This window comes from Papio anubis, chromosome 15 (assembly GCF_008728515.1).
Source record: "Papio anubis isolate 15944 chromosome 15, Panubis1.0, whole genome shotgun sequence".
Taxonomy (NCBI): domain Eukaryota; kingdom Metazoa; phylum Chordata; class Mammalia; order Primates; family Cercopithecidae; genus Papio; species Papio anubis.
The window spans coordinates 3,572,789-3,592,474 of NC_044990.1; the positions used below are offsets into that span (position 1 = coordinate 3,572,789).

Genomic DNA, 19,686 nt, shown 5'->3' on the forward strand with positions numbered 1-19,686 from the left:
AGTGTTTCAGTCTATTGAAATCTCTACTTTTTCCTTATCGGCAAAATGAGGATAATTTGCCTCCCACAGAAGGGTTAATATAGTTATTATAACCATGTCAGTTAATCAACGTATTTGATAAAACTATCTCCTGTTATTGGACGTATTTCTTAAGATTTGACTTCTAGATAATCTCCTTAGACCTAGGAATAATTTTTTGCATACACTTACCTGGTATGTCACCAATGCCAAGTTCGTGGTAAGTTAGTGAAGGGTTAATACACGAAGTAAATGTTCAGTGATTTCACTTGCACCCTTCGTGCACTGAGGTCATGCTCTTTGTGATAAGGACACGTCTAATGGCTATACTTTGCTGAGGATATTTTCCCGATAAGGATTGTGAGTATGCTAGGGAGATTGTTATAAGATAAATCTTATTCCCAACTATTTCTGAACGTTCTCTAATAGTTTAATGGAAGTTTTACATTCAAAGACTAAGTTGGCAGATAAAGAATGGCACTATTCATTCATCATATTTGTTCTTTGAAAGAAAGGAAATACAGAATCCTAAAATATTTACCTACAGATGCTTGAAAGGAACACAGTACAGAAGAAAGAAGCTTTAAATGTTTGAATAAGGTTGAAAGCCCACAGAAGAATGGTTTGTTAATACATTATGATTGCTATGGGTTACAGTATCGTCTTTTAAGTACTCTGCAGTTATTGGGTGACTATGAATTGTTATGAAAACCTTTATTTTATCCTGAGATTACACGGGTAGCTGGATATTTGGATACTATTGAATGAGTTTCTTGTCCATGTGCTATTAAATTCATGGGTACTACTAGTAAAAGTTATGCATAATTCTTTACCATTGAAATTTAGCAGATTTAATTTATAAGACATTGTCTCTAAAGCTTCGTTTCTGTTGCTGTTTTAGGAAGCTTAAAGGACCTGCTTCTTTCTGCAGTAGAAGTGTGTGCTGGAACCCAAAGAGTACTCCTTTGTTAGGCTTATGGACTGAGCAGTCTGGACCTTACATGGCTTCTGGGGCAAAAATAAATCTGAACCAAACTGACGGCATTTGAAGCCTTTCAGCCAGTTGCTTCTGAGCCAAACCAGCTGTAAGCTGAAACCTCAATGAATAACAAGAAAAGACTCCAGGCCGACTCATGATACTCTGCATCTTTCCTACATAAGGAGCTTCTCTGCCACAAAAGTGACTTCAAAGAAGGATGGGTTGAGTTGGCAGCCTATGAGATTGTGGACATATAACAAGAAACAGAAATGCCTTCATGCTTATTTTCATGGTGATTATGGTTTTACAAGACTGAAGACCCAGAGTATACTTTTTCTTTCCAGAAATAATTTCATACTGCCTATGAAATGTCAGATAAATTACCTTAGCTTTTATGTAGAATGGGTTCAAAAGTGAGTGTTTCTATTTGAGAAGGACACTTTTTCATCATCTAAACTGAGTCGCGTAGGTGGTTAGAATGGCCTTCATATAGCCTGCCTAAATCTTGGGTTTATTAGATGAAGTCAACTGAATGAGAGGAATCAGACAGAGGAGGATAGCTCTTTCCGGAATCCACACTTCAGCCTCGGTCTCATACACACCCGCTGGTGCTGATCTCAGGAGCACACCAGGGCCAGGGAATGTGGCTGAGAAAGGGCAGCCCATTGCCCAGAATTAACACATATTGTGGAGACTTGTATGCAAAGGCTGGCATATTTATATGAAAATCAGTTGATATAGAAACATTTGTTGCATCTGTCCCTCTGCCTGAGCTTAGAAGATTATAGAAAAAGGGTATTTATAAACATAAATGACCTTTTACTTGCATTGTATCTTATACTAAAGGCTTTAGAAATTACAGCATAGCAGCTTCCCCTACTACTGCAATAGTCTTCCATGAGAACACACCACACGTTAGGACTAAAAGAAAATGCTCCATTTGTAGGGGTTTAGATGAAGCAGCTGTAACTGCCCTAGTGTAGTTTGACCAGGACATTGTCGTGCTCCTTCTGATCGTGTAAGATTAGTTAGCACATCATCTCCTACTTCAGCCATCCGGTGTTGGATTTAAGAGGATGGAGTTTCTTTCTATTAAGGTGCTCTATCCCCTACCATCTACACACTAGCATCGTCTCTAGAGCTAAGACAGAAATGAACTCCGTTCAGTCACAAAGCAGCGAATGGTTCATTTGCTCTTACTCTTTATGCCCTGGAGAGGACTTACTTGAACAGGGCATTTTTTTAGACTTTTGAACATCAGTATGTTCGAGTGCGCTACAATATTTTGGTTTGGAATTGCCCTGTCCAAGTCACTGTCTTTTAACATGTAAACTGAATATTAAAATGTGTCTTTCCTAGGACATTTTTATCTTCTCATGTATTACCCACGGTTTTCTCTCTTTGTGAAAGATTAGTAACATTTAATGAGCCCTTTTTCTTGTGGCCTTTTCTCCATAGTTTCAGGTTTTGGTATGTGTTCACTAGCTTGCCTGTGTCTGGTACATCTCGTGACCTCAATTCCCTCACCTGAAATAGGAAATGAGTGTTTCATTGGAGCCCCCAAGCTGTCATGTCAGCCTAGTGCCTAGTCATAATTGATTGATTTTTTCCTGGATTACTTTTTTTTTTTTAAGTATAAACCAATGATCCTTTGGTAGTATGAACTCTTAGGAAAATTGCCTTTTGGACATGTAAAATATTTAGGATTTGACCACACAATGGCTGTGAAAATGCAAGCAGAGTTTCCTTGCGTGACCTCACTGTAATTCACATACGTGCCACTATTTGCCATCTGGTCCTTTCTGTTATGACAGAGAGATGATGAAAGTGGGCAGGGCTGTGTTCCTTTGTGTAGCCTGTATATATTTTCCACATGTAGAACCCTGATTCACTTCAAGGACAAACACTGGCTGGAGAAAGCCAGACTGATGGGAATGAGATTTTGGCCAAAAATCCCAAAACATCATTTGCAATCAGCAGAGAACTGCTTAGGGTTGAAAATGGATTTCATTTGCTACTGAATTTGATAAATCCTGTGTAACTTGTATCAAGATGAAGACATTTTACCCTACCACTCTAGCAATATACAACAATGTGATATTTTACACTTTGTCAACATTTGAGAAAAAAAAATCCAATTTACACTTCCCTTTGTTGGAATTATCCCATAGCACTCAATAAACTCAGCTGCTAGAGTGCCGATGTCAGGAAGGCTGGTCGGGTAATGCGTGTGGCTGAATGGGCATAACCACTGTGGCTTCTCGGACTGCAGAAGCTCGTTGACAAGAATGAGGAGGATTTCAGGAGCAACCAAGTAAGGTCATGCATTTTCTCATTTTGTGTATATGGAATATATTTTTAAATAGAGATTTTTCTACTTTAGATAAAGTGTTAATGTTACTATTACCTAGGTTAAGCACTATTGTCTGTGTTGGTAAAAAAAAAAAAAAAAAAGGAAAGGAAAACCATCCTTGCTTTAAAATAGCTTAAATCAATGTAAATTTCATCATTGCTATTTTGCATACTGGAATTTATAAATGTGTAAATTATCATATTCTTAGTTTTGTAATACCTTTTTTATTTGCGAATAAAATTGTCACTGGTATTCTTATTTATGTGTTCAGTGACAGAATGATTGATTTTGTGGATGCAGACGTGTTTTTTTCTTTCAAAAGTCTATGTGAGGATTTTGCAGAATTCTGCTGCCTCTGGGCACAGCGGCTCCTGCCTGTGGTCCCAGATACTAGGAGGCTGAGGCAGAAGGATCATGAGCCTAGGAGTTTGAGGGCAGCCCGGACAACATAACGAGGCTCTGTCACTAAAAACTGTGCTCCGGAGAGGGACGGAAGCCCCTCTGACTCCTCAGGCTTTTGGAGGGTGATTTGTAATCCTCACTGGTGACCTGTGAGGGAGAGTCTGGAAACACAGCCAGGCGCATTGGGCTACTTGGAAGGTGCTCTGTGGCCCCTGAGAAGCTTTGACATCAAGGTCTTATCGTGATCTCTATTTTTTCCCTTCCTCTTACGGCACAAAGAGGGAAAGAACTAAAGAGAAAGTTTTGTATCCTTCTAGATGGAGCTCAGCCAGGTGTCCTGCAGAGGGGGACTAAAGAGAGGAAGGCGGAGACTTCCACAGAGCAGGAATCCTTCCTTTCTTCCCTCTACTCAGTAAAGCTTTTAAGGCTATTATTCAATTTTGAGAAAGGACTTTAAACTTCCTGGAAAAAAAATACTTTAAAAAATGTTACAGGCCGGGCGCGGTGGCTCAAGCCTGTAATCCCAGCACTTTGGGAGGTCAGACGGAAGGACAGGTTTAGGTGATCGAGACTATCCTGTCTGCACGGTGAAATTCCTCGGCTCCCCTACTAAAAAAAAATTCAAAACTAGCCGGCGCAGGTGGTGGCTTCCGTAGTCCCAGCTACTCCGGAAAGCCTATGTAAGGGAGAATCGGCGAATCCCAGGGAGGCGAGCTTGCAGTGAGGCTGAGATCCTGCCACTGCACTCCAGCCTGGTGATAGAGCTTGGTGACCCTGCCTCAAAAAAAAAAAAAAAAAAAAGGCAGTGACATCCTGCTCTCTCAGCAGGTGAGTTTCTGCTGTTGACACTGGATTCTCTGAAGGAAGGACATTGACTTCCCCCCCGACACCCCCACTCGCACCCTAGCGCCCCAGAGCACGTGGACTTTCCTGGTGTCCATGGAGACTGGTTTAGCTGATGGGTACCATAAATCCATCAACTCTCTGAGAGAAATAACTCAAAGCTAATAAGATTCTCCCAGGAGGTCTGGACTATTTTATTGTAATAACAATGATGTATTTTCATTGTTAGCACTATTATTAAAGTTTCTGCAACTGGCTACTTATTCTGAATGTGTCCCATTTTAAACTAAGAAGGTATTGTCTGATTTTTAAAAAAATTTATTTTTTGAGACAGTCTTGCTCTGTCACCCAAGCTGCAGTGCACCTCCCAGGTTCACGCAATTCTCCTGCCTCAGCTTCCTGCATAGCTGGCGTTACAGGTGCATGCCACCACACTGGTTAATTTTTGTGTTTTTGTTTTTTTTTTTAAATAAATGGGGTTTCACCATGTTGGTCAGGCTAGTCTCGAACTCCTGACCTCAAATGATCCTCCCACTTCAGCTTGCTGGAATCCCAAATTGCTGGAATTACAGGCTTGAGCCACTGCACCTGGCCTAGTCTCATTTTTTAAAAACGAATTTGGCACCAACTAAGGCCTGTAAATAGAGCTTAAGTTTATCATTCAGTCTTGAAAGTGAACAGTGGTCTGAGAGGTTTCAAAATCGTCTATAATATCAAACAAGTTTCAGTAAGTCCTGGTATGTGATTATAGGGACATCATTATGCTGAGTCAATGCAGCAGTTCACACTAGCCTTGGTTATGTCACACTTTAGCCAACGGAGGGTTGAAAGGTTTCTACTCCAGAGAGTCAGCTGACCAAGGTTAGGTCATCTCATGAATGGCCAGTGGCATCTGAATTAGTGTGATCCATGACTGCTTGAAATTCACCTCTCCAGAAGACTTGAATTCTTGAGTTACCAGCAACACCACTTTCTCTAGAACCATGGGTGGTCTTCTGAAAGAGGCTTCATTTTCTGTTCTGTAAAGACAGAGGATTCTTTTTTCCATAATTTCTAATGGCATTAGCTGTTCCCACTTCAGACTGAAATAGCTGTGTTCTGGTAGTTTTGTTTGGGGTGGAATTTAACTAGCAGAACTATGTAGAGGGATTTTCCTTACCTGGGTTGATTATTTACAGTAAATACAAGATCTGCAGACCATTCTGCCAGCAATCTTTTAATCGCAGGTTAGGGAGGCAGACTGCGCCACCGCGAGGCATGCCATCCCTCCACAGATCAGAGATGAATCATTCCCCTTGAAGTTTTGTTTTGTTTTGTTTTTTGAGATGGAGTCTCGCTCTTTCGCCCAGGCTGGAGTGCAGTGGCGCGATCTCTGCTCAATCAAGCTCCGCCTCCCGGGTTCCCGCTATTCTCCTGCCTCAGCCTCCCGAGTAGCTGGGACTACAGGCGCCGCCACCACGCCCGGCTAATTTTTTGTATTTTTAATAGAGACGGGGTTTCACTGTGTTAGCCAGGATGGTCTCGATCTCCTGACCTCGTGATCCGCCCGCCTCGGCCTCCCAAAGTGCTGGGATTATAGGCATGAGCCACTGCGCCCAACTGTTTCCCTTGAAGTCCTAAATGCAAGTCCAAGTCCTCTCAGAAGACTCACTCTAGTAGGCGTTTCCTGTGGCAGTCCTTAATTTATGCACTCCACACACATTTATATAGCACAGAGCATGTGCTTGGTTCTAACTGCAGTGCCAGGGCCAGAGAAGATATGAAGAAATACAAGGAAACCAAGGCTTTTAAGTGTTTATAAAGTAGACCTGGGCCAGCGTGGTGGCTCACGCCTGTAATCCCAGCACTTTGCAAGGCTGATGCAAGAGGATTACTTGAGGCCAAGAGTTTGAGACCAGTCTGGACAACAATCTGAGACTCCATCTCTACAAAAAAAGAAAAAAAATTAGCCAGTGTGGTGGTGCATGCCTATAGTCCTAGCTACTCAGGAGGACCAAGCAGGAGGATCCTTGAGCCCAGGAGTTTGAGGCTGCAGTGAGCTGTGTTACAGCCATTGTACTCCCGCCTGGGCAGCAGAGCAAGAACCTGTTCCTAATGAAATAGCTCTTAATTGTAAAAACACAAGTGCAAATCCTTCTGGGGACAGTGAGGAGGGGGCACAGAAGCTGGGAGGGAAAGTCCTCTGCACTGGGCCATGAAGACTCATGTGGCATTCACCAGGCAAGTGGAGGGATGGAAAATGCTAGAACCGCAGGTGGAAAAGCTCAGCCTGTGCTGGGAGTGGGAGAAGTGCAGGGAGGCTGGAGCACGAGGACACGGGTGAGGTGGCTCAGGGCAGAGTTCTAGCCCAACAGGCACCCAGTGGGTCCTGCCCTGGGGCTGGAGCTTCCCCACAGGGGACTGACTGACCTCTGCGAAGGGATGACAGACATAAAAACCAAAATAGTCTTCCAGAAGCTTCAGAGTTCCAGAGGGAGGTGAGTGGACCTCAATTCAGCAACAGCAAATCCCCAGTCACTGGGAGGGACCAGCCCCCACCAGGAGTGAAGGTGGACAGCCTCTCTCCTGTTTGGAAATACTGAGCCTAAGCTCGTTCCGCAATATCTGGGTCATGTTGGTCCGGTTCTGATTTCCAGCAGGGCAGTGCCGAGCCTCAGGTGCAAGTTTAGGACTCAGTGGAACCATCTGCAGACATCAAACCAACCCTGCACTGGAGTCCTGAGAAGACAAGGCTGAAAAGGCTAGCACACTGCACTAGAGCGGCCATGGCCTTCCTGTGCCTGTGGATTGCATCAAGCACCTTCGTGGCCTTTTTATCCTGGGCCTGGGACACACTCACATTGTCCTGCCCAGCCTGGAGCTCCAGGCAACCCTACCACCAGATCTGGGCCATTCTTCAGGGCGATGGGTGTTGGCACATCTGTTTCTAAATCTTAGCTTTGTGCATCCGTTTCTAAATCTTAGCCAGTCGCCTTCACCTGAAAGCTAACTCTAGCCTGATCGTGTCTGTCTGCACCCTACCCTTGTTGTGGAGACGCTGCTGCTTTCATTCCCTGCCCTCACATGGCTGAGCAGCCTCCCCACGGGAAACCCATGGGGCCAGAAGGCTGGCACCCGGCTTGGGAAGGACAGCAAAGCCTGCGCAGCCTGCCTGTGGCCATTTCTGCATCATCGCCCTCTGCAGCTCAGGAGGGGCTACTCTTGCCCTCCTGTCTCCCAGACAACTCCATCTGCTCCCCAGCATCCTGGCATACAAAGTCATGGCTTCTGGCTGCATCTGAGAGCTGCTTGAGGAGCTGCAACCACACACACACAAATGCACTGAGAGGCAACTAGGTTAATAAATGGGCCAACCGATTCAATGCCATCCCCATCAAGCTACCAATGAGTTTCTTCACAGAATTGAAAAACTGTTTAAAGTTCATAAGGGAACCAAAAAGAGCCCACATCCCCAAGACAATCCTAAGTCAAAAAGAACAAAGCTGGAGGCATCACGCCATCTGACTTCAAACTATAATTACAAGGCTTCAAGGAAAATTGAAAACAGCATGGTACTGGTACCAAAAACAGAGATATAGACCAATGGAACAGAACAGAGTCCCCTAGAACAATACCACACATCTACAGCCATCTGATCTTTGACAAACCTGAGAGAAAACAAGAAATGTAAGCGATCCTATTTTAATAAATGGTGCTGGGGAAAATTATTAGCCATAAGTAGAAAAGCCGAACTGATCCTTTCCCATCTGGTGGAAAATTAATTCAGATGGGATTAGAGACTTAAATGTTAGACCTAATACCATAAAACCCCTAGAAGAAACCTAGGTAGTACCCATTCAGGGACATAGGCATGGGCAGACTCGCCCAAAACACCAGCAACGCAGCAAAAAGCCAAAATTGACAAAATGGGATCTAATTAAACCAAAGCATTTCTGCACAGCAAAAGAAACTAACATCAGAGTGAACAGGTTGTAACCTACAGAATGGGGAGAAAATTTTGCAATCTACTCATCTGACAAGTATTAATATCCAGAACTCCTTACAAAGAACTCCAAACAAATTTACAAGAAAAACAACAACCCCATCACAAAAAGTGGGCAAAGGATATGAACAGACATTTCTCAAAAGAAGACATTCATACAGCCACCAGGACACATGAAAATGCCTACCATCACTGGCCATCAGGAGAAATGCAAATCAAAACCACAATGAGATACCATCTCACACCAGTTAAAATGGCAATCATTAAAAGTCAGGAAAACAACAGGTGCTGAGAGGATGTGGAGAAACAACACTTTTTACACTGTTGGTGGGATTGTAAACTGTTCACAACCATTAAGTGGAAAACAGTATGGCGATTCCTCAAGGATCTAGAACTAGATGTACCATATGACCCAGCCATCCCATTACTGGGTATATACCAAAGGATTGGTAAATCATGCTGCTATAAAGACATGCACACGTGATGTCTATTGCGCACTATTCACAATAGCAAGACTTGAATCCAAATGTCCATCATCATGACAGACTGGATTAAGAAGATGCGGGCACATGACCATGCAATACTAATATGCAGCCATAAAAAAGGATGAGTTTGCAGTCCTTTGTAGGGACATGGATGCAGCTGGAAACCATCATTCTTTAGCAAACTATCACAAGAACAGAAACCAAACACCGTGATGTTCTCACCCAGCAGGAAATCAAACAAATTATTCACTGACTCGGGAAGGGGAACATCACACACCGGGGCCCATCATGGGAGGGGAGGGGGAGGGATTGTACTGAGTTATACCTGATGTAAAATGACGAGTTGATGGGTGCTGACGAAGCTGATGGCGCAAGCACTGACCAACATGGCACAACAAGTATACATATGTAACAAACCCGCACGCGCACATTGCAAATCTCTAGCACTTAAAGTATAATAATAATAAATAAATTTTTAAAAAAATAAAAAATAAAAAAAAGTGTCTCCCCCCCCCAAAAAAAAAAGAAAAAGAAAAAAAATAATAAAATAAAATAAATGGGCCAACCAGAGGCAAAGTCCAAGCATAAAGTTGAGGGAGAAGCCACCCGGAAAATGTAAGAATCCCCAGATCCGATGATCAGATGTGAGAGAATGCACCCCTGGTGGTCTCCAAAGGCCTAGAACTAAAAGGCAACAGCTCCCTCATAACTGTTGTGTTGGGTGAAAGAGAAGCAGAATCCCAGGACCCAAACTCACTACGCCGAAGGGAAAGTTAAGTTTGGGAACTGAGTCACTGACAATGTTTTCCCAAACAGCTGTAATTTCACAACCTGGCTTCACACCCTCATTGCCTCTGCTCCCTCTTTTCACAAGCTTGCTTTATCTTCCGTAGAATGCAGATTTGCTGAGCTGGAGGTAATGCACAGTTGACATTCTCCTCTACGCCATCTTTTCACATGTGAAATGTAGATTTACTGAAGCTAGACAGAGCTGCACAGGTGTAAGCATTGGCCTCACTGCCTCCACTCTTCCCTTTTCTCCCTCCTGCTTGCTCTTTCCCCTTTAAGTACTGAAGTTCACAAAGCCCCCTCTAGGAAAAGCAGAGGTCACAGATGCCCCTGTTGTCAGAGATGTGTGCACCAGAGCAATTCCATCTTAAACATGAGCTGGGTAAACTGAGGCTGAGACCTATTGGGCTGCATTCCCAGACAGTTAAGCCATTCTAAGTCACAGGATGAGATAGGAGGTCAGCACACGATACACAGGTCATAAAGACCTTGCTGATAAAATGGGTCGCTGTAAATAAGTTGGCCAAAACCCACCAAAACCAAGATGGTGACGAGTGTGACCTCTGGTCGTCCTCACTGCTGCACTCCTATTAGTGCCATAACAGTTTACAAATGCCACGGCAAGATCAGGAAGTTACCCTATAGGGTCTAAAAGAGGAGGACATGAATAGTCCACCCCTTGTTTAGTATATCATTAAGACATAACCATGAAAATAGGCAACCAGCAGCCCTCAGGGTCTATGGAGTAGCCATTCTTTTATTCCTTTATTTTCCTAATACACTTGCGTCCACTGTATTCTACAGACTTACCCTGAATTGTTTCTTGCTCGAGATCCAAGAACCCGCTCTGGGGTCTGGATTGGTGCCCCTTTCCTTGTAACATCTTTCTGGCGACCCCAGAAGCAACTATACTACGGAACCCCCTACCCCAACAGCTAACTTTGGGTAAGTGGTGGGGTCCGATAACATCTTTCTGATGAATCACGTAAGGGACGATACTGAGGAAATCCCCCCTTTCCAAAGAAAATAGACTGCAGAACTGATTAGTCGACTTCGGGTAAGCGGTAGGATACTTGGGAAAAGAATGGAATTGGGTTAGAGGCCCAACTTAGGGGAGTAAGAGTCTCTCTAAGACAGACTGGGTTAGAGGCCTCTCTTAATAAAAGGAAAGGATGCTTGACCGACCTTGGATTAGAGGACCAACTTAGGAGGGTTAGAGGCCCCTCTCCATAAAATCCCTCTCACTAAAATCCCTGTTGGCTAAGAATGGGTTTGGCACTATGGGATGTTAACCTCTATTCTCTTTGGATTAATCACCTTTCACTCTTTGCTGATGGCTATGGGTGACAGGGTTAGGCATATACAGGATCATGGAACATGGGGAGCTTTTTCCTCCCCAAAAAGGGGAAACTTGAGAGCTGATGGAACTCCTGGAAAAGATCTCTTTGCTATTGATAAGAGACCACTTGAACTTTTCAGGGCTGCTGCATGGGTGGGCCTTTCTCTGGCCTCCCTGAGTGCCTCACCTTCCCCACCCTGCCACAAGCAATGCTTTTCTCCCTTGCTTTTTGTCTCTCTCTCTGTGCCAACTAGTTGGATGAATGGTAAAAATAATCGTTTATCTCCCATAAAGTTTTGATTAATGAGAAAAAGATTTTGTGAGGCTAGTCGTAAGCTGTAGCGAAACTGATGTGGTTCGTAGGTCTTTCTGTATTGTTCTGTCCTGGAGAGCTGCACCTTAGGATAGAACATAGGCTTAGGACACCTGTAAACCTGCTTTTCAAGATAGCCCAGGAAACTGGTCAGTCATGTCCTTCGGAGCTTGACCTTGTAACCATGTGAACGTGCTTTCTCTTTTCCCAATGGCAGCCCAAGTTCAGAGTTCAATTCCTGGCTTAGGGAATAAGTCCTTTATCTTCTATGTATTTATATATGTTGTGTGTGTGATGTTTATATCTCAAAGAGCTTTGATTAATTTGTTTAGTAACAATAAGAGCTTCAACAGAATATTTTGTGAGAAAAGTAAAAAGTGTAATGCCTTTTATTTAGTTCATGTGACTTAAGTAATCTTTGGGAAATAAAGAGAGTTTTAAAGATTATTGGTAAAATAAAAATATCTTCAATAATGTAAACATTTGGTGTAAATTATGCAGGTCAGATATTAAGTTTACTAAATGCTTTAAGGTCATAAACTGCTTCTTTGGCTTTTGAAAATTGTTCAATTTACCTGCTTTGGAGCATTATATTCCAGATAAGACCTGGGGACATGTAGTGTTAGGCAGGCCCCCCAGCTATGCTGGAAAGAGTCAATCCTTATCTGCACTTCTGCCTGGTGTGTCCTGGGCTAGGCTCCACACCTAGTACTTCATTAGCTTACCAAAGTTTTCATCAAAAGAAAAAGTTGCTAAGAGTTAACAGTGTGGCATGTATTTGGAACTACTGAAAAAAACAGTTTTACATGCAGGGTATGTAAGGAAAGTAGAATGTACTTTTAGCAAAGGATTATAAGAAGTCATGGGACTGTGGATTTTCTTGCCTATATAAAAGGGCTAAAGAATTGTTTTAAGTTAGGATAAAGCTAAAGGTTTAAGCAAGTTGTGGAAGGTTTGTGAAAAATTAATCTTGTACAAGAAATTCTGTGTGTGAACATATTGGCTAAAATTAAAGGGGTACTATTCAGTTTTTCCCATAAATTAAACATTGGAATAAAAGCACAGCAGGTTTTTCTTAGAGCAAAATCCTGCTTATGAGCTGCTCTTTAACAAAAATTGTAAAGGGTTATGACAGGTTTATGAGAATCTTACCTTATGGTCAAACAGTAAAACTGGGTAGATATGTCTATAAGGTTTTATTAAGAATGGGATTTGACATCAATAATGCATTAATGCAACAGTGACATTTGGCTTATTTGGTTAAAAAAATCATACAAGCAGCACTGTCAAATATAAAATGGTGTTTGGTTTTCTTTGGGCTGCATTTGTATAAATATGTTACTGGTATGTGTCCAAAAATTATGAGAAACTCCTATGATTCTAATATGGCTTACTGTATGTTATTAATAATTACAATTGTTACATAAAATCATTGTATGCCCCAGAGGTAACAAAATTTCTTTGTCAATCATATTTGTAACTGTGGCTGTCCTAAGACATTTTGTCACCCACAAACAAGTGTTACCTTGTTTCGTTCCTCTTTAGATGGTGGTTTATAATCAAATACAGGGCTTTGACAGGTGTTCTTAAATGCAGGTTTCTGATAACTTCAAAAATTGTGACATTAGAGGAAACAATTTTCAGAACTCTCATGGAGAAGTGGAATGTTCATGAATATCAGAACAGGAGTTAACTGCATAGACTGAACTAACAAGCTATTTACAGTTTTTAACAATTGAGTATAGTACACTCCTGTGAACAAATTTAGAGAATATTTGTTTCTCTCTACCTGATTTCTCCAGAATTTGGAAATTATTCGTGAGTATTCTTAATTTACGGCAAATAATTACTTGTGTAAGTGCAATAAGAATCTGTTTTCTTTTGTAACAGGACAATTGGAAAAACTGGTTATTTTACCAAGGCTTTGACTGGAATGGCATGCTTTCCTTTAAGGAATCAAACTTGATCTTTAAAGCCAATAAAAGCCCCTTGGGGAAATGCCTTATACCTTGCCTATGCAGTCCCTGTGCAGGGTTTCTGACCTGTGGTAAGTAAAGAACGTCACTTTCTAACAGGTCCAGGAGCCCCAGGTTATCTTGGAACCTCAAGTGGAGAGGAATTTACCCAGCTCATAGGTATTTGAGGGTACAAACTGATGGCAGGGCTCAGCTCTAAAAAGTCTTATCTAAAATTCCTTCTATGGAACAGAGTTCCATCAAAGCCAATTTAAAAAGAGTTTATGTGAAAAATAATTATTCTTGTTGCACTTTATACAAATAGTCATGCCAAGTATAATAAGGCAAATCATTCTTACCATGATTTGTCTTTAGTAAAAATAGGAAACTGGAGAGAGAGATATTATGTTTCAAGAACTATGGAACATCTATTATTAGATTCTAGGCTCATCAATTGTTTTTAAAGTTTGTTTCTGCAATTTAGGCTAATTCTGTTTATTCCTATGAACCAACCAGTGAGCTCTGCCTGCTGCTCAGAAGAAACAAGACAGATGGGTAATGTAGAAATCTGGATCAGTATTCTAAATCTGGACATGTATTAGAATTGACTAGCAATCCCATATCAGCTTGATTCCAGCAGCTATTCAGTTCATGGAAAGCCTTCTTATTTTGTTTACTTTAAATAACTTTGCTTATTTTGCTTTATTATTGTCAAATATATTGCTGTTGTACTTTGTGTAGGAATGCAGAATAAGCTTATAAAATGTTGTCTTAAATTGAACACTTGTTAATCTTCCAGATAGAACCTTTTGTCAGAACTCAAGAATGTTGAATGGCACTCGCCATACTGACGCTTTCTGACTGAGCTCTACCCTGAATACAAGAGACTCTAATGGTTGGGCAGGAACAGCATCGCCCCTTTTCAGCCTCAAGAAGTTACAGAAGATGGATCTTTATCCCTCCGCAACCCTTAGGATTAAAAGTTCTCTTATAAGAGGGTGGAAGGGGGAGAAATGTCACCGGCCTCTGAACCAGAGCAACTCCATTTTTTTTTTTTTTGAGATGGAGTCTCGCTCTGTCACCCAGGCTGGAGTGCAGCAGCGCAATCTCAACTCACTGCAAGCTCCGCCTCCCAGGTTCACGCCGTTCTCCTGTCTCAGTCTCCCAAGTAGCTGGGACTACAGGTGCCTGCCACTACGCCCAGCTAATTTTTTTTGTATTTTTATTAGAGACAGGGTTTCACTGTGTTAGCTAGGATGGTCTCGATCTCCTGACCTTGTGATCCACCCACCTCGACCTACCAAAGTACTGGGACTACAGGCGTGAACCACCGTGCCCGGCAGCAACTCTATCTTACATAGGAACTGGGTAAAATGAGGCTGAGACTTACTGGGCTGCATTCCCACACGGTTAAGACATTCTAAGTCACAGGATAAGATAAGACGTCAGCACAAAACACAGGTCATAAAGACCTTGTTGATAAAACAGTTTGCAGTAAAGAGGTCTGCTAAAACCCACCAAAACCAAGATGGTGACAAGAGTGACCTCTGGTCATTCTCACTGCTACACGCCTATTAGTGCCATAACAGTTTACAAATGCCATGCCAACATCAGGAAGTTACCTTATCTGGTCTAAAAGAGGGGGACATAAATGATCCACCCCTTGTTTAGCATATCATCAAGAAATAATTTTTTAAAATGGGCAACTAGCAACCTCGGGAAGCTCTGTCAATGGAGTAGCCATTCCTTTATTCCTGTATTTTCCTAATAAACTTGCTTTCACTATACTCTACAGACTCACCCTGAATTCTTTCTTACACAAGATCCGAGAACCCTCTCTCGAGTCTAGATTGGGACCCCTTTCCTGCAACACTGTGAGGTGTGATTTTCCCCCTGGGCACATCCTCACCCTTGGCTAAATAAACCTCAAGACCTTTGAGACACCTGCCTGTTGCTTTTTGGTTCGGTTTGCATCTTTCTGCAAATGAATGTGTTATACTGATGTTACTAAAACTAATCCTGAGATCCTGAGAGAAAAAGTGGGATCCTGGTGTTTCTTCAAAACTCAAGAAGCGTAAGGTTAATTTGGGGGAGGGGATTATAATTAATACTTGTGGAAAGGAAGACTTTTCTTCTTCAGTTATTGCTTTCATTGTTTTCTCCTTTCCTTCACGTCCCTTACCCGTCTCTGAAGGGAATATTCAAACCTCTTTTGTTAAAACAAACAAAAACAATCTCAATACTTCACAGCTAGACTTTGCACACTGGACATTTCTGTCAGAAGTGATGAATATACAATTATGCACTCTGCATAATGATGTTTAGGTCAATGACAGACTGCGTATACCACAGTGGTCCCATAGCTTATAATGGAGCTGAAAAATTCCTATCACCTACTGATGTCACAGCTGTCACAATGTTGTGGCATAATACATTATTTGTGTATATGTGGTGATACTGGTATAAACAAATCTTCTGTGCAGCCAGGCATATAAAAGTATAGCACTCACAATTTGTACAGTACACAGTATTTTGATAATGATACACAACTATATACTGGTTTATGTATTTACTATACTATTTATCGTTAGAGTGTACTCCTTTTACTTATTTAAAAAAAAAAAGCTGTTAATGCTGGGTTCGGCGGCTCATGCCTGTAATTCCAGCACTTTGGAAGGCCAAGGTGGGCGGAGCACCTGAGATCAGGAGTTTGAGACCAGCCTGGCCAACATGGGGAAACTCCATCTCTACTAAAAATACAAAACTTAGCTGGAAGTGGTGGTGCACGCCTGTAATCCCAGCTACTTGGGAGGCTGAGGCAGGAGAATCACTTGAACCCAGGAGGTGGAGGTTGCAGTGAGCCAAGATCGCACCACTGCACTCTAACCTGGGCGACACAGCGAGATTCTGTCTCAAAAAAAAAAAAAAAAAAAAAGCTGTTAAAATAAATGAAAACAATCTCAACAATCAACAGCTAGACTTTGAATGTGAGACAGCCCCAGGCAGGTCCTTCGGGAAGGATTCCAGGAAAACACGTTATCATAGAGACGGCGGCTGCATGCCTGTTATTTCCTCTGCAGACGTGGAGGCAGAAGGCAGTGATGTTCATGGTCCTGACCCTGTGTAGGTCTAGGCTAAAGTGTGTGTTTGTGACTTTGTTTTTAATTAAAAAGTTTAAAAGTAAAAAAAAATACAAATAATTTTTTTCTATTTTGAAAAAAGCTCATGGAATAAAGAGATAAAGACAATATTTTTGAACGGCTGTACGATGTGTTTGTGTTTTAAGCTATATTACAAAAGGGTAAAAAATATTTAAAAGTTTCTAAAGTAAAAACGTTGTAAGCTAAGTTTATTATTGAAGAAAGAAAAATATATCTCTATAAATGTAGTGTGGTGTCTGTGTACAGTATTTCTAAAGTCTACGGTAGTGTACAGCAATGTCCTAGACCTTCACATTCACTCATCATTCACTCACTGACTCACCCAGAACAACTTCCAGTTCTGCAATCTCCACTCATGATAAGTGCCCTGTATAGGTGTGCCGTTTCTTATCTTTTATATCATATTTTTACTGTACCTTTTCTATGTTTGCAGACATTTGGATGTACAAATACCACTGTGTTGCAACTGGCTACAGTATCCAGCACAGTAACGTGCTGTGCACATGTGTAGCTTGGGAGCAACAGGCTACCCCACATTGCCTGGGTGTGCAGCAGGCTGTCCTATGCCGGTTTGTGTAAGTCACTCTATGATGTTTGAAGAATGACGAAGTTGCCTAACGATGCATTTCTCAGAAAGGTGTCCCCATCCTGGTGTGATGTGTTCACCTGGGGCTCTGCTGAAATAATGTGTGATATCTGAAAACAGTTAATCTCTTATTGAGCACTTTTACATCCATTATTTCAGTCTGATCTTCACATCTATCTTGTGTGTAATGTTACTAATTTTATTTTACAAAATAGAAAATGCAGAGTCCAAGAGATGAACTAGCCAGCTCTACAGTCAGTTAATAGTAGAAAATGGCAGAAAATGTTTTGAGACATTTTCATCGAGTAAGTGGCAGAGCTGTAATTTGATGCCTGAATTTTGGACTCTCTAAACCAAGATCTTCCTGCCCTGCAGTGCAGTTAGAAAGCGACTTTACAGACTCAGTGACAGCACTGAAATTGCCTGTTCACGTCCCAGGGTTCCATCCTTGTTTTATTCTCATCCCAGGAGAGCAGCAGGACCTGGCTGATTCCCCAACACCGCCACCACCGTTCCTGGTCGCTGTTGGAACACAAACACTCCATCTCCTAGAAAAGCTTTGCGGATTGCAGACTGTTAGAGCTGCCAGGGACCGCGGAGGATCGCGAGTCCTTTTTTCTCTCTCAGAAATGGTCTCTACCCATCCATGAATGGATGGATAGACAAAATGTGGCCTATGCATACAATGGAGTATCACTCAGCCTTCAAAGGGAAGGAAATTTTGACATACGCTACAGCCTGGATGAAACTTGAAGACATTATGCTAAGGAAAGTAAGCTAGTCACGAAAGGGTACATATTGTTTGGCTGTACTTACTCCAGGCCACTACAGTAGGCAAATTCATAGAGACAGAAAGGAGAATGGAGGGAGGGAAGAAGGGGGAGCTCTGGGTTCAATGGATACTGAGTTTCTGTTGGGGATGGTGAAAAAGTTTTGGATATAGATGGTGATGGTTACACGACATTGTCAATGTATTTAATGGCACTGAATTGTACATTTATGAATGGTTAAAATGGGAAATTTTGTCTTATGTATATTTTACCACAATATGTATTTTTTAAATGTAGTCTATTATCTAAGTCAGGACCAGCCAAAACAGACTGAGGCTCCCCTCAGCGGCGGAACAAGGGCCCCAGGTGATTCTCATAAAACTGACATCTGGGGACTGTTCGTCCAGTCTTGTCATTAACAGATGAGAAGACTGAGGCCAAAGCTCCTGAGATCTTTCCCTGCCTTCTCGTAGCAAGTGGGAGAGGGAACGGCAGCCGGCCCCTGGCCTGGGCTGTCTCACCATGGTGATCTCCAGAGGAGGATGCTTTTCCCAACGCTCTGCCGAGATGCATGCCTGTGGGGACCCGGCTCCCCTGGAGAGCAGGAGGAAAGCTGGGGATGGCCTGCCAGACAGAGGGTGGCACCCACCTCTCAGTGTCACTCACCAGTGTCTGCAGTGTACCCGGGCAGAGGGAGGCCAGGCTGGGGCACACTGTGGTGGACATTTGTGCACACGGCTGCTACAGAAATCTCAGTTTAGCTCAGTTTACCTCAGCGAGCAGGAGCTGAGGAGAAGGCTTTCTTCAACTCAGCCTGAGGCTGGGCGCGGTGGCTCACGCCTGTAATCCCAGCACTTTGGGAGACCAAGGCGGGTGGATCACTTGAGGTCAGGAGTTTGAGACCAACCTGGCCAACATGGTGAAACCCTGTCTCTACTAAAACTACAAAAATTAACTGGGCGTGGTGGTGCACACCTGTAGTCCCAACTACTAGGGAGGTTGAGGCAGGAGAATTACTTGAACCCAGGAGGTGAAGGCTGCAGTAGGCTGAGATCATGCCACTGCACTCCAGCCTGGGTGACAGAGGGAAACTCCATTATGCACCCACAAAAAAACCTAAACCTTACTCCCTGGTCAGGGGTGGGGGGCACTGAGACCCTCCTGCACGTGCTCCATGTTTATCCCAGGAAGCTGGCGAAGCTGCAGGCGCTGCAGTGGGAGCTGGCAGGCCCTGTCCCAGTGGGCATCTGCGGCTGCAGCCTCCCCTTTAGTCCTAGGAAGGGCTGAGGCTGTGGCTCAGCTGGTGTCCAGGGCAGGGCCTATAGTAGTCACCGAGGGTGTCAGGAAAAGAACAGAGTGGCCACCTGGGTTCCATCAGCCATGAGCAGGTCCCTCCGCAGGGGAGATCTATTCCATCCAGGGTCAAGTCCATGCAGCCGGCGCTGACGGAGCCCTGTGAGGAACACTGAGGCTGTCCCGGACCTGACATGCCTTTGGCCCCCCACAAGTCCTGCAGACCCAATCTGACCCATTCTAGGCCACCTTTAGAGTGGGTCAGAGTGAGCTGGGTGCCGTGGCTCATGCTTGTAATCCCACCTTTGGGAGGCACTTTGGAGGTTGAGGCAGGAGGATCCCTTGAGCCCAAGAGTTCAAAGCTGCTGCAAGCTATAATCGCGCCATTGCACTCCAGCCTAAGTGACAGAGGGAGACC

At 43.1% G+C, this 19,686-nt stretch overlaps 2 protein-coding genes across 4 annotated transcripts in view; one reads left to right on the plus strand and one right to left on the minus strand.

The window, feature by feature from the left end:
• TNFRSF19 (TNF receptor superfamily member 19) overlaps window positions 1-3,608 on the plus strand; it is a 105,797-nt gene extending 102,189 nt beyond the window's left edge. For all 3 annotated transcript variants that reach the window (XM_003913670.4, XM_003913671.3, XM_009191636.4), the window contains one exon: window positions 920-3,608. In XM_003913670.4, coding sequence (XP_003913719.1) covers window positions 920-928 — 9 coding nt within the window. In that variant the 3' untranslated portion in view covers window positions 929-3,608. The remainder of the gene's footprint in view (window positions 1-919) is intronic.
• The window catches only part of MIPEP (mitochondrial intermediate peptidase), a 213,321-nt gene that overhangs the window by 14,400 nt on the left and 179,235 nt on the right, over window positions 1-19,686 (minus strand). The gene's annotated exons all lie outside the window — the stretch shown is intronic.